General features: G+C 37.0%; 1 protein-coding gene across 1 annotated transcript; it reads right to left on the bottom strand.

Annotated features, from left to right (window-relative positions):
• Positions 1 to 4,780: 4,780 nt before the first annotated feature.
• On the bottom strand, positions 4,781 to 14,236 carry LOC120144521 (protein CELLULOSE SYNTHASE INTERACTIVE 1-like). The gene is made up of 8 exons (XM_039158561.1): positions 14,179 to 14,236; positions 13,486 to 13,645; positions 12,703 to 12,776; positions 9,270 to 12,315; positions 6,552 to 9,093; positions 5,763 to 6,217; positions 5,237 to 5,353; positions 4,781 to 5,137 (listed from the first exon to the last, which is right to left on the bottom strand). Exons 2-8 carry the CDS (start codon positions 13,486 to 13,488, stop codon positions 4,997 to 4,999), a joined length of 6,378 nt encoding a protein of 2,125 aa, XP_039014492.1. The 5' UTR covers positions 13,489 to 13,645; positions 14,179 to 14,236; the 3' UTR covers positions 4,781 to 4,996.
• Between the last annotated feature and the right edge of the window lie 1,210 nt (positions 14,237 to 15,446).

Genomic DNA, 15,446 nt, shown 5'->3' with positions numbered 1-15,446 from the left:
CAAACTGGTTGTGGTTAGCTATCGCTTGGCTCCGCACTCTCCCTAGAGTTCGTTTATTCGGATGGCGTGCTTCACATGAAGCTTTGCCCGTGTGTCGTCGGTTATTTTTGGCTGGAATATCTGATGAAATCTGTCCTCTATGTGGCTTGGCGGATGAAACAATTTTGCACGCCCTCAGGGATTGTGCTGAAGTTCTAGTTGTCTTCTCCATGGTCGGGTTACTATCCTTTATAGTCCCATAGAGCTTCGCTTCTTACGGCCAGTGGTTAGAATCGATGTTGACTCTCCTTGTTAATGGTTCTTTCACGCAGTTGATTGTCTTGCTCTCACAGGTATGTCATAGGAGAAATGTGCTGGTTCATGAATCTCGCCTTCTTCCAAATTGGCACATCACAGCCACATCACGTGCTTCGCAATCATCGTATAGGAAAGTTATGACAACCACGGTTCAGACAAGAACATATCCAACATTCCAGTTTTCATATACATGGCGCAAACCACCCAACTGGAGTGTTTAAACTCAATGTTGACGGGGCCTGTCCATCGCCACCAGGTTTTATGGCTGTTTGAGGGATTTTTCGGGACTTGGAGGGATTAGTGCATGCTGGCTTTGCTTCGTGTCTTCAAGTCCAACGTGATCCGCGGCTGATTGATGCCCATGCTATCTGTTATGGCCTCTGGTTTGCTGTGGATTCCCGTTAGACACAACTAATTCTGGAAAGTGACGCTTCAAATGTAGTTTCACAACTCCTGCATTCTAAATCAGATATGTCTGTGATCTCTTTCATACTACATGAAGCTCGCACAATTTTTCCCTATCATCAGGAAGTTTCAGTACAGGCGATTCGACTTACAACTAATACGACAGCACACTTGTTGGTACAATCTGCAGCTACTTCTGGTCTACATTCGTGCTTTAGTTTTAATTATCCTCGATGTATTTCAGATATTTGGTTATTTTCAAAAAAAAAATGTTCAAGTGACTTGAGGCAAAATTGTATATGAAGATATTGTTATTTTTTTTTAGAAAAATTAATGTGGTCCTTAAATTATTTTTGTATTTGATATGACCCTCAAACTTAGAAAAAATATTCTATGTGGGCTTTTGATCACTAGTTTTTATCGTTAACAATTATAATATTGATGTGAGACTTTATAGTGCTAACATGTCCGTCTACAATGTTGACATGTTGATCCATAGTAGCTGATGACATGCTTGATGATGTGCTTGATGAGCTAAATTATTTTTAGATTGAGTTTGAGGGTTAAATTGATTTCCTTAAAATGTTAAAGAGCTTATTTGATTTTTTTAGAAAAAATAAAAATATTTTGAATTTAAAATATAAAAAATAAAAAAACTAAATATAAAAATATAAAAAATAAATTAAATTACTAAAAGTTTAGAAATATATATTATTATTTACCTCGAATTTAACCTGATCTTTTTATATAAATATGAACTCGTCCATCCTGCACAAGTTTTATTTTATGTAAACCTAATTTTTTACCTATATTTTTTAATAAAATTTGATTAAGTAAATATTATAAAATCTTATACAAATAAAATTTAAAAATTATAGAATTAAAATTTATTTATAAATTATCATGAAACTATATAATTTAAAAAATATTACAAAATGGTTATACAATTAAGAATAGTATTTTAGTGAATATAATAACATAAGTAAACTTCACTTAAATTTGATTTAAAAAAAGAAGAAGAAGGAAAATTGCCCTATCTCTCCATACAACTCCATAAAGTCAAGGTGGATATAAACTCCATAAAGTCAAGGTTTTCATATATTTAATGTTCATGTTTGAGTTCAAGTTTGATGTTTTAATTAAGTTACGTTTAAGATTTATTTTATTTTCGAGCTTTTACGAGCTTCAATTAATGATTTCGAGTTCGAGTTGAGCTTAAAAATTTTAAACTCGTGAGTTTTCGAGTCGAGTCGAGCTCAACAATACTCGAGCTCGACTCAGCTAGTTCAAAGCCCTGTATTTATTTTTTTAGTATTTTTATATTTATATGTTTAAAATTTAAAATATTTTTTTCTAAAAAATTTAACAAACCCCTTAAGTTTTTTAAATTATCAATTTAGCATTGGAACTCGATTAAAAAAAATCAATTTAGCCATACACCACATTAACATCTACGTCACCAGTCATCGTGAACTGCCACATCAACGCTGTGAAATGTCACGTCAGTACCGTAACTATCACCAACAAAAGCTGTTGATCAAAAGAGCATATTAAATTTTTTCTGAGTTTGAGACTATATTAAATATCAAAACAATTCAAATGACACATTAATTTTTTAATGAAAAAATACGGAAGTCTCGCTACCTTTTCGTCTTATATCGATGGTTAGGCACCGTGGGCTCAGTTAAATCAACATGCGGAGTTTTCCGATCGGCCCCTTTAAAACTAGGGTTTTCATCGAAAAATGACAGACGTAAACAACTAGTGATTTCATAGTTTGTGAAATTATTTAACGAATTACATCAAATTTTATAATAAAAAAATATCTTCAGATATAAATGAGTGTTCGAATGAAAATGAATTAGTTTGAATGAGATAGATGGGAAAGTAACGATAATTTTTATTGTGAAAGATTTGAAAGACGAATACAGTTACCAATATTGTATGTATCTACAAACTATTTTAAAAATCGAATGTAATAGTCAATAACTTCAAGTAGGGTTGTTCATAATTAGGTTTCAAGTACATAAAATAACGTATATCCGATTTTTTAAGTAGAAAAAACCAAGGGATTCGTGTCTCAACTCATAGAAATCAGGTACCCACAAATCAACACCTAAAATAAACAAGTCGATCCTCCTATGGGACAAATTTATGTTTTTTCTTATATATAAATCGTACAATTTTATAGCCAAATATAAAATTTAAAGTTAAATAATCTAAACACAATAAAATTTAGAAATTTAAGTTATACAATATAGGCCCCTAACATTTTTATGCAGTTAAATACTTAACTTTTTTTTTAAAATTATATGGGTTTTAAAATTATATGGTTGATTCATATTTGTAAGTTTAAAATTACTAATGTGTAACACATTAAACCAACCTAAAATTTTAAAAGTGAATCGAAATAGTCTACAGATTTGTTGTGAAAAAAATTAACAACAAATTTATTTGAATGCCCGTCATTCTCATCGAAGCGACTGACCACGATGATCGAGGAAGGTGAAATTCATAACTTCAACAGTACGTGTTGTGTTTGCTTTCATTTTCATCCCTAAAGATGGCATTTAGATTTTGGCACCCAAGGTTCTTGAACTTAAAAAAAAATCAATTTGACCCTCATCCTTTTTTTCGATCAATATGACCCTCTAACTCTAAAAAAAAAATCAATATAATCCTTTGACCAACATTTTTCTTCGTTGACTAATAGAACCGTTACTTTCGGCTGGCATCAAGTAGACAAGTGTTCACCGTTTAATGCTGTTTAAATTGGGTAAATTACAACATTCATCACTCAACTATATTCTCTCTATCATTATGGTCACTAAACTTTGAAAATTTTAAATTTAATCACAACCCACAAATCCTAAATAACACGTCACATTTATAGAATTTTTGTTTCTATTTAAAAAAAATTGCGTCAAATCCCCCCGGTGTTCTTCTTCTTCTTAAGAATTGTCTATTTCCTTTTATTTTCTCTAGTTCGAGGTTTGTGAAAAGGAGTTCCTTGTTGGTTTCATGTGTTTCGGCTTTTACCTCCTTCAATGCCATGGCTAAATCATCCATGGCCTTTTTTTGTTGTTGTTCTCTTCGGATTCAATGGTGGATTCGAGCCTCTCCAAATGATTATCCCCCATGGAACTATGTGATGCAACCTTGGATGAACCTTCGGATTTCTCCAGGTTTTCTAGGAGGAACTTGATTTCTTGCTTGGATTTCTCCTGGGAAATTTGGGTTTGCTTATACTCTTTAGATAATATTACATGGGGAGCATCATTGGCTGAAATGAAATGCGATTCCTTCTTATTTTCTCAATGCTACTTGGGGATTTTGTTTGTAAAATGTAGAGCTGTTTGCGGGGTAATTATTGTTAAGACTAGTTTTAGAGTAGAGATTTTGTAAGCCTGTAACTTATGGAAAACATTATATCGTTTAGCTTGAAATGAACATTTGATTAATGGAATCATAAAACTTGTTTTATATATTAAAATAATTAGCCATAAAGGGTTGTTAACAATTAAGAGAGTAATAATGGGTTTGCCTCTGTGAACGACGATTAGCCGTGTCTTCGTCTTCCTTGCTGCTTTCTACAAACTCAACAGGGGAGTGGGCTGTGTTTAACATAAAATGGATTAACTACAGCCATAGTCCCCAAAGTCTCTAGGATTTCCAAAATTGAAATTTTTAAGTTTAGTAATCAAAATAAAAGAAAATAAAATAGTTGAGTGATGAATAATATAATTTACCTAGTAGAAATTAACGGAGCCGTTGATCAACGATGAAAAACATTGGTAAAATGATCGCATTGAATTCTTTTTTCGAGTTGGAAGGCCACATTAAATAAAAAAAGAACTGTGCTAAATTGGTTTTTTTAAAGTTTAGGGATCTTGAGTGCCTTTTTGCCTTAGATTTTTAATTACGCCCACTTATTCATGAAATGCCATTTCTGTCACATCACCTCATACAGCATTTAATCAGGAAAAGAGTTGACAAGCAACCTTTTTTCTCCCTTGTAATTTTCATTCAAATTGACGAAGCACACCAAATCGAACACAAAGAATTACAAAGCAAAATCTGATTACAAAAGAATGCATCTCACAAATGACTATTTAAAGACTGACATCGAAAATCTCGAGCAGAAGAGAATATTTACACTGGAATGATAAATAGACCAAATACGGGAAAAGGTAAAAAAAAAAGCAAAGGGGTTCCCAATTTGTTCATTATAATTATCGCCCTCACCCTCAAAATTTTCAATTCGCATAAAAAAACAATTAATTTTGACATTGTTTTACTTGTTAGACCACTGGAATTCAATTTCTAAATTCCGTGATGGCCCGGTTTTACTTTCCGGCAATAAAGTATACTCACCTGAAACGGCTCCAAGCATTACGACCCGATCAATTTGGATAGTAACTTTTCCAAAGGAACTCTGTCGACGTAAAAAGAATGGAAAGGGGAACTAAAATGAGTAGAAAATTCTCTTAAAAACATAAATAAATAAGAGAATGAGCCTTTATGATATGCTTACCTTCCCCATTTTGCTCTTATTCTTGCAAGATATGTGCAACTTCTGGCCTTTTGGAGGACTCTCAAAAGTCCATGCAAAACTTTCGTCCCATTCGGGATTAGGGCCGGTTGATACAACCTAACAAGGACAAATAAGGTAGGATGGCATCAAATTACAAAAGCCGAAGATAGATTCATGTCAATGTGCTTCAAAACCAAGAAAGCTTGAAGATATTATAATTATAAAAAGTCCCCTTTTTGTTTTTTATATTAGCTCTTACGAGTTGGTTCAATAATTTCAAACCAAACATAAGCAGAATTGTGTATCGTATATACCGGGAGCTGTTTACAGAGCTTTGCTTCACTATATCCCGTCATTTTTGAGGAAACTAGTTATGAGGACTGAAGAAGCTGCAGCTCAAAAACTGTTATAAGGCTACCCGGAATCTCATGTTACCATTCGCAACTAAATAATTAGGCGATAATTGAAAATTTCAGGTTTCCCATGTCAAATCACAATTCGCTAAACAGAATAAAGAAAGATATACCTTGGTTTGCCGAGGTGGAGTGTTGCCGAGTGTAAGTTTGCAAAAAACACTAGGGTTCCCTACCGATTGCTTCATATTGTTGCCACGCTTGATTATTACCACCAATGTCCCAGGCAAGCACTGCAACAGAAATTCTGCCTTCTCCTGAAATCTAGGTGGGCCGGATTGGATTAAGTATTGCAGCAATGGGATTGCATCTGCAGCAGCAACTGACTGAGCTCTCGACACGTCTGCTGAACAAGCTGACCAAGCTTGCCTGAGTAGAAAAAGCGCATCCAAAGCAGCTTCTTGAGTAGCCTCAGAACCTGTTTTGAGCGATGTAACCAAATGTGGAATGCTGAGGGTTGCAGGCTCAGTTGCTCTCAAACGTGGAAAGTTGCTAAACAAAGAATTTAGAGCTTTTAGATACTCCTCATTCACAGCTCCAGTGACCCATAAGTCCCTCTCAATAGCAGCTGCAAGATATTGATAGATGTTACTGCAATTATGTCACCGGTAAATTACACAACCAGAAGCACCCTCAATCAATGATGGAGCTGTCAGAATTACCAACAAAGCATAAATAGAACTAAGACATTAACATTAACAAGGGCAAGCATAACAAAAGAGGCTCTTTTAAAATGTTAGAATCAATGGGTTTGTGAATCATGCTTATAAAAAAGGATATGCAAATATAACCTTACAGAAACATGGCACCGAAGAGTTACATAAACTACATACATACTTTTAAGTGACTTCTCATATTAGCCATTCATATAAACCGAAGTCTGATAGAGATTTGGAACTTACTGGTTATAGCCCTGACCGTTTCACTAGAAGCATACTCTTGAATGGTATGGTTAGAAAATAAAAGCCTAACAAACATTGCAGCCTGAACAGACGTCTCTGGATCACTTGAACCTATTAGATCCAATACAACCTGAACCCCACCAGCCTCAGCAACAGCTCTCTTGTTTGATCGACTGTGCATTACAAGATTTTGCAAAGCACATACAGCTATCACTTTCATCTCTTCTGTTGGCTGGTCTTCAAGCACATTAACAAGAGCACGACAAGCTGAAACTGCATCAGCACTTCGAGTGAGTGACTCATTCTGGAAAAGATCACCAAGAGCCAGTGTTGCCAGTAACCTTGCCTGCTGAGCTTGGGTTTGTGGATCCAAGAGATATTGGGATAGTGGTACAATTGCAGTTCTAGTAGCTGTTGTTTCTCTGATCTTCACATTATTGAGTAATACTTCCAGCAGTCTTGCAGCAGTTTCTTCACACTGATGAGATCTGAGAAGTTCTAAGAGAGCCTCTATGGCACCACTTTCGGCCATTGCTTCAGCACTGGTTCCGTCATCACTTTCTAATACCAGAAGAGCATTCAGTGCACCAATCACAGTGCCCTCCAAGCCAGAACGGAGCAATCTTACCAAAACAGCAACAGGAACTTCCAAATAAAATTCAGAACTGAATTGCAAGATGCTGGCTAAAACAGAAGCAGCAGATTCCCATAAAGCATGTGGAAGCAAAGGATCAGCTTGCAATATCACTTTCGACAGCTCACTGACACCACCTTCTTTTGCAATTTCGTTTGGCCATAAAAGTGCAATGCTAACAAGTGCCTTCACAGCTCTCTGTTGCAAGGTATGTATACCGGAACCAAGCATTCTTATAAGGGGACCGATTACTTGCTGTGTTACTGCATCCTTCTGAAGATGTTCTTCCAAGAGCAGATGTGATAGAAGCTCTGCTGCCAACTGCTGAACTGCTGAAGCTGGAGAATCAAGAAGTGGAATTAGTGGTTCTATAGCTTGGTGAGAAGTCAGTGTATAACCAGCACGACACTGTGGATGCTCCAGAATATTTACTAGGACCTGTAACGCACTATGCTGTCCATCAGGTCCAAACTCTGGTGCTGACAGCAACTGAAAAAGGGGTTCAACCACTTTTGCAGCAGAGAGTCCTTTAGTGATTGTAGAATTATTTGTCAATATTCGGAGCAATTCCGCAAAAGCAGCACACAGGAAATCTGGTGCTTCATGAAGGATATCAAGTACGTTGTCAATTACACCAAGTTTAACCATTTCCATCTTACAAGCAGGCCTATCTTTCCCCAACTTCACAAGAGCTCGTGAGACAGCTTCATGAAGCATGTAGTTCTTACCATAAAAAAGGCCAACAAATGGTACCACTGCACCATGTGCGGCAACTAGTTCTGCCAGTTGCTCATCATCCATAAGTTTATCTAATGCACGGACTACAGAATGCTGAGCTGGACTGTACTCAGTTACAAGGAGAGACACTAGAGGCTCAACACAACGAGCTGCAGCCATAGTGGACCTGACTTTTGTATTTCCGAAAAGAACAGAACACAATTCAGCAGCATCCCCCTTCAATTCCATTGAACAATTTGATGAAAGGATTCTGCAAAGAACATCCACTGCATTCATTTCAGCATCTCCAACTGCAAGGGCTCTAGAAGGATTTTCACTCAACTTAACTAATGCAGCAATAGCAGCATGCTGCTCTCTCTCCATTCCAGTATTAAGAATCTCAACCAAGGGCAGAATAGCTTGTCGGGCAGTCTCTGCATTTCTGATGTGGTCAGCAGAGAATAGGCTTTCCAATGCTTTAGCAGCACTATACCTAGCAGCTCGTCCTCCAAGTCGTAAAACTGCTAAAAGTTGGCTAAAAGCTCCAAATGCAGCCTCATGTCTACGAATTTCAGCACTGCTGAATAGAATACCTAATAGATCTGTAGAAGCTTCCTCGGTTGCATCTTGAGGGCCGAGAGAAAGATACTTAGTCAGTGCTTCTAAAGCCCCTGATTCCATCATAACAATCTTATTTGACGGACAGTCTTTTCCAAGCTGAGTCAGAAGTCCAAGTGCCAGAAAAGGGGCACCAGGACGATCTGGAATTGGCTTAAGTAGATCAACAAGGGCAGGTATTGCTTTTCGAGAAGTAGCACCAACCCTAATGTCTTCAACTCTAAATAACCTCTCAAGCGCAACTTTATCAGGGTAGCGTACCAAAGCAAACTCTTCAGACAAGTCAAGAAGTTCTTGTATATCAACATCAGCACATCCAAGCAAGGAGATAAGCCCACCAGTAGCCCCTGAATTTGCAACAGATAGAAGAGTCCCTCTGCTACCATTACAGACTAAACTGGCCACTGCTTGAGCAGCAAAATATCTGTTTGCTGATACCTCTGACTTCACTAAATTTGCAAGAACTGGTATAGATTTCATTGTTGGATGTGCTCGAATGATCTCTCTATCTTGAAATAAGATCGCTAGCAACAATGCACAAATCCATATGCTGTTATCTTCCTTAAAATCAATCTGCAAATCACCACAGACAATGGAAACAGTTTTAGTAAAACTGGGAGCATAACCACAACTGCAAAGAGGGAACGGGGAATAATATCAAGAGATTTTATGATCATTATATGCACCATAATATTTGTTCGTATCAACACTAGTTTAAATAAATAATTAACAAGAAGAGGATTCAATACCTGAGCGTACTGGGAAGATCGCTCGGATATTCTCTCGGTGAGAACTTCAACCGCCCCAGCCTCCAATATTGCAGTTTTACTCTCATCATTATGACAAGCAAGAAAAGAAAGTAGCCATATGGCTAAATTGGTACCAGAAATAACCACTGTGCCTGTATCTGATTCCCCATTCCTGGCTTCTTCTTTAGCATGCCTGCAGATGCTAATGGCATCCTGATCAGCAGCCAAGGGAGATTCTCCAAAACCAAGCATCGCAACAAGTGATTGAATTAGATAGATATAAGAATTCGATTGATTGAGATCTTCCACCACTCTATGGTGATTAACTTTTGCTGCACATATCAGAAGTGCAGTGCCCCCTATTTTGACCTTTAAGTTTGGGGAACCGATCACCCTTCTAGCAATTGATGATATGCAATCAGAAGTACCGGTAACAATGTCTCCTAGAACAGCTGGTTGATCATGACAAAGACGTGACAATATCTCTATAGCTTTATCCTGTAATAAGGGTGTTGCATGAGAAATAGATAAAACGATTGGAGATACGCTTTTTGGAGATTCAGCCAAAACTGCCCATGTGGGTTTTATTTGACCACCAGGCACTTTTGATCTTGACAGAATAGCAAGCGCATCTAGTGCCTCTCCCATATCAACAGATCCAAATCTGGCAGATTCTAGAAAAGAAACTAGTGCAAGAACTGATCCAACACGGTTCACACAAGCAGTTATGGCATAATCAACTTGCCTAGAGTGGAGCAGTCGTGCTATTGCCGCTGCTGCATGAGTCTTCCCAGAAACAGTTCCTTCGCATAAAACCCTTGTAGAAGGCAGAATAATTTGTTCAGCAATTGCCGTCGCTGATATTTCTGTATCCAACATAAGATTTGATAGGGCACATGCAGCCTGCTCTGCAACTTCAAGAACTGAAGAGTCAGCAAGTGCAACTAAGGGAGGCATTGCATCTCGAGCAACAGCAGCAACATCCCGGTTCTCCTTAATTGAAAGAAATATCGTAGCAAGGCAGTGACAAGACTCTACAAGGATGTTTTGAGATTCAGCATTTAGCAGCTTCATCACCGAACAAAGAGTTTTTACAGCAATTTTACTTTCACGCAAGTCCTTCCTGGTTTCAAAAATCCCAGCTAAAGCTGATGCAGACTTTCCTTGAGTTTCTTCCTTGGTTGAACTCAATATTTTAATCATGGTCTCAATGGCATCATTTGCAGCACTACCTTCACGCAATATATCATGGAAGGGGACGATTGAAAGCATACTTCTCAGAGCATCCAAAACATATACTTTAGATTCAGGTAGGTCACTGGTTAATAACGCACTGAGCTGGCTGATGGTAGCTGAATCAGATTTATGAATTAGATGGTTCAAAGTCTTTGCTGCAATTTCTTTCCCATTTGAGCTTCCATTCTTGAGCAGCCATAATAGTGCAGGAACAGCATCAGCACTTTCAACGCATGCACGTATATCTTCACTGTGATTGCAAAGATTCTTCAGGATCAATGCAGAATCTTCCTTAGCCTTAACAGAACCAGTTTCCAGAATTTGAACAAGTGGTGGAATGCCACCAGCAGCAGTAATGGCCCACTTACTTTCATCGTTTTCATCAGATAGAAGGCAAAGCAGTGAAACTGAACATTCTTGCTGTTGTTCTGAAGAAAGGCCAAGAAGTGATATTAACAGCTGAACACCTTCACGGCCTTGAAGTGCACGCCATAGACTCCCTTCATTACTGCAAAGAACAAGGAGAGCTCTTGTAAGCTCTTCTTGGACTTCTTTGGTTGCCATAGTGATCAATCCAACAAGCAATCTTTTCGCATCAGAATTTGCAAGTTTTATTGAGAGTATAGTATTCCCATACAAACTGGCTAGGGCTTCTATTGTACGTTCTTGCACAAGGAATGGTAAGCCAGGTTGGAACTGATTAATTAATGTCTGCTCAATAACCAGAGGATCTGATGCTCTAGTAGATTCAGCTTTGCTGTCATAAATCATTAAAGCTGAAGCCAAAGCCCCAAGTGTATCAGCAGTCTGAGCAGGAGAAGAACATGATTCAATGCTTTGACCAAGGCTTGAGATAACATATGATAAACCACCAGAAATGTTGGCCAAAGCACACATAGCATTCTCCTGCAATGCTTGGGCATGCTCGCCTTGCATGAATTCTTTTGAGGGAGCTATTGTAGCATTTATTAAAGAAGGAATACCATTGGAATTAGCTATTTCCCGTCTAGCTTCTTTGCACTCGGCAGAGAGTGACTTCAGAGCACCTGCAGCCTCAGCTCTAACAGGGGCTTCATTACCAGGTCCTAATAGTTTAAGCAATTGTTTTGTAGCTTCGGCTTCCAATACCTTAGAACAAACAGATGCATCCTCCATCATCATACACGCAAGAAGAAAGCACACATTAGCTTGAGTACTTGACCGTCCAGTTGTGAGCAACTTTACAAGTATATCAATTCCTCCAGCCTGCACTGTCGCTGACCAAAACCCCTCCGTGCTGCTTGTGAGGTTTTTTAAAGCTCCAGTAAGTAAGTTATCAACCAACTCTCCTCTCTTGTGCCCATTCTGTAGCTGCTTCCAAAGCACTGGGACAACTCCTTCAGTTGAAAAAATCTTTGATCCAACGTGATCCTTGGCACCACCTTGTGAAACAGCATATATGGTCTTTGCTGCTGCGATTTGTCCTTCTGCAGAGCTGGACTTGAGAAGGCCAAGCAATGGTGGTATGCAGCCCCCAAGCAAGACTTTAACCCTTAGTTCATTCTCCTTGCAGAGTGAGCCTAAAACAGTAGCAGCTTGAATCTTCACTTCAACTGGTCCTGATCGGAGAAGAGAGACAAGAACTGGAACTGCCTGAGAGTGAGAACCAACAGCGCTAAAGGCGTTTTCATGTGTGTCGATGAGTTCCAGCAATTGCTTTAAGGAATACTCTTTCTCTTGTAAAGATGAGGAATTCTGCCGCAACTGTTCAATGCATTTTGCAACACTCGCCAATGTCCCATCTGGATCCTCCATGCTACTTGTACGATCCCTAGAGGCATTTAGGCCATAAGATGGTTAAGATAGAATTATGACTGCAAATACTCATAGAAATGACTAAAGAAAGACAAAATGAGGCCACATAGTGGAATAATGAGGCCTATGAGGATATGACAATAAAACCCAAGTAAAAGTCACTGAATATACCAAAGAAAGATAATGTATATTGGTGGGGAGGAAAGAATGACAACATAACATATACTAAGTAAATAGTATGTGATCATTGCCCAAAATAGAAACTTTATGCTCTACTCGCACAGCAAAATTAGACTGTTCTAAATTTAGTAGTAAAGCTGTCCACATTGTCCTCGGTTCTTTAGGGTGCAATGAACCTCCTATCCTTGCACAATATTTACAAGTAAAAAATAAATAAACTAACCTCAAACCCATTTTCATAGCTGAATGTTGAGTTGGGAGTTCTGAGTCCTGAAGTTTTGCATCCCCATTTTTCTCCTGCAACCATAGACATAGAAATGTAATGATGTCAAAATGCTAAACAACTAGTCTGCATTGATTAGGTCAATCACAAAATATTCCCAGCCTTGCTAATTATTTGAGGATTTAGATAAAGTTGAAACATACATACCACATGTCATTTTCTGACTCTTTTTTCTTATTTATTTTGTTGTGGGTGGGGGAGGGGGGTTGCTGCAAATCTGCCAATTACCTACCATATGGAATTCGGAGAAAAGTGGAGAATACAGAGACAGAAGCATCACTGACCGTATATATCTTTAAACTAACTGATAGCATTGATCTATGCTAGTGATACTCTCACCTCATACTAAATCATGTTGAAGAGAGTATATTCAAGCATCAGGCCTTAATTATCAGTGTATGTATATATATTTCCAGGAAAAAGCCATTCGATCAACACATCACAAGAAAATTTTGCAGTCTCATCATTTGAATCTTTTCCGGATTTCATCACTATTGAATTTTACTTCCAAATGAAAGCCAGATACATCATTTTCCCAGGTTATAGAAGACAAATTATCTACTACAAGGATGCATTTATTTATTACCAATGACTGCAAAATTAGATCGAAATACAGTAAAAACAACCACCTTAAACTAATATTAGAAAATATCAGCAAATTTTCAATCCATACCCTTAATACTAAATTATCCAAACACTAAGTCTGAAAAGTTAGAACCATACCATATCATTAGCGGCAAGGCCGCTGCTTTTATTAGCAGCAAACCTCCAAGCCAGTGTCGTCGCCAGCTTTGCTTCTTTAGTGGAAGATTCGCTGAATATAAGAAAACCTTAGCCCCTCTCCGGATCCAGCCGCTACGTGTCGTCAAAACATTAAAATCCCCTGCCCAACAGTAAACAGAATAAGTTAAATGAGTGTTTTTCTTTCAATCAAATCCTCGTCAAAACATTTAAATCTCCTGTCAATCAGTAGACGAAATAAGTTAATGAGAATATAGCTATCTATAACATCCAGATCAAGCAAAAATCTTCCTGATTCAGCAGTAATTCTATCTCAAAAGAACACAAATCCAACGCATCCAATGCTAGTGAACAAAAACTAAAGAAACGAGAATAGCAGTAGATCACATTTCCAGCACACTGATTTTCTTTTTACTTTCTTTTCCCAATAAAATAAACTGAATTTCACCAAACTAAAACGAAGTAACCAGCAAACCGAAGTCCGATTCAAAGGGGGGTTAACAAAATTAATCCAACAAGGCTACAACTGTGGAAGTGAATTACTGCATTGAGTGAAGTGAAATTGAAGAGCTCGGGTTTAGAAGAAAAGATAGCGGATCAGAAATGGCGAAGAGCTAAAACAAAGTAATTTTGCAAAAGAAAATTTGTATATGGAAAGAAGATAGAGAAACGTACCATTTAGAGAGAGAATAATTAAGAAGTTGATCTTTGTTTTCACCCTTCTCTATGTGTGTATTATACTCCTGTTTTCCCGTTTATACTTCATATTTTTTTATTTATTTTTCAGCTCACTCGCAGTCATAGCCAGCTTTCAATGGACACCGACAGTTTGAAAGCTCTACTTCTCGGCTCAGCGTGGCTTCTTCTATTTAAGCCCGGCTTTTGTAATGCTGATATTTTATTCTTGGTTCTTCCAAAAAAAAAAAAGATATTTTATTCTTGGGTAAACTATTTTAACGTCACTAAATTATTTGATAGATTCTATTTTAACCAATGACTTAAAAAATATTAATTAAATCACTAAATTTTCAATTTAATTTTAAATAAACCACCGATCATTAATAGAATTTCTGACGTGATAGTTAAATAAATTTATATAATAAAACATTTGATCTTATTTATTAATATTTTCTCTTAATTTAGTTTTAATTTTTAATTTAATTTAATAAATTTCATCATTCAATCAAATGATGACACGTATTACCATTTGAATTGAAAAAAATGATAAAAAAATAGGAAAGGGGGACTTGAACTTGGATGCTTGGGGATTATAAGATCATACATAACCATGGAATCGAGATCAAAATTAAACGTGAGATATAATTTTTAAAAAAAATTGTTGGGTAGCTAAAACATAATAAAAGTGATAGTTAGGATGTTAAATGTGTAGTTTACCTAAGAATAATAAAATATTGTTAATTGAATAACATATAAGATTGAAAGAAAGCAGCTTCAAGTGTAGCCAAGCCAAAGGGGATAACCTGCTGATCTCTCTCATAATTGACCCTGGGACAATAATGGATATTCCATTGTCTAAATGGAATAATAAGGCAATTAGCGCTCTTCTACCCCTGGCCAGTCAGTTACACCTAATAAGTACCATTTCTCTCCATCTTTTGGATGTTATAAGTACCATTTCTTTAAATTGTTCGCTAATCACTTCCTTCTAATGCATCATCATCATTAATATTTCGCTGACCAAGTTGCCCTTCCTTAATTATTTCTTACATAATTTTGTTATTCACACAACTATTCAAATAGACTTGCAAGTGGTACAGACGATGATATTGTTTTTCCTAATTATGTTAGTATTTGTTCTTCGATCCAAAAAAAATTAGAGAGTTATAGTGGCTGTCAAAATTGTCGAGATAAAATACAGATCTTTCTGTACATTTTATATGTATAGAAATATACTTTTTTAGTAATTTTTTTAAAGTAGAAAA

The sequence above is a fragment of the Hibiscus syriacus genome, unplaced genomic scaffold, assembly GCF_006381635.1.
Source record: "Hibiscus syriacus cultivar Baekdansim isolate YM2019G1 unplaced genomic scaffold, ASM638163v2 tig00110890_pilon, whole genome shotgun sequence".
NCBI lineage: Eukaryota > Viridiplantae > Streptophyta > Magnoliopsida > Malvales > Malvaceae > Hibiscus > Hibiscus syriacus.
This window is presented reverse-complemented; position numbering and strand designations above follow the sequence as displayed.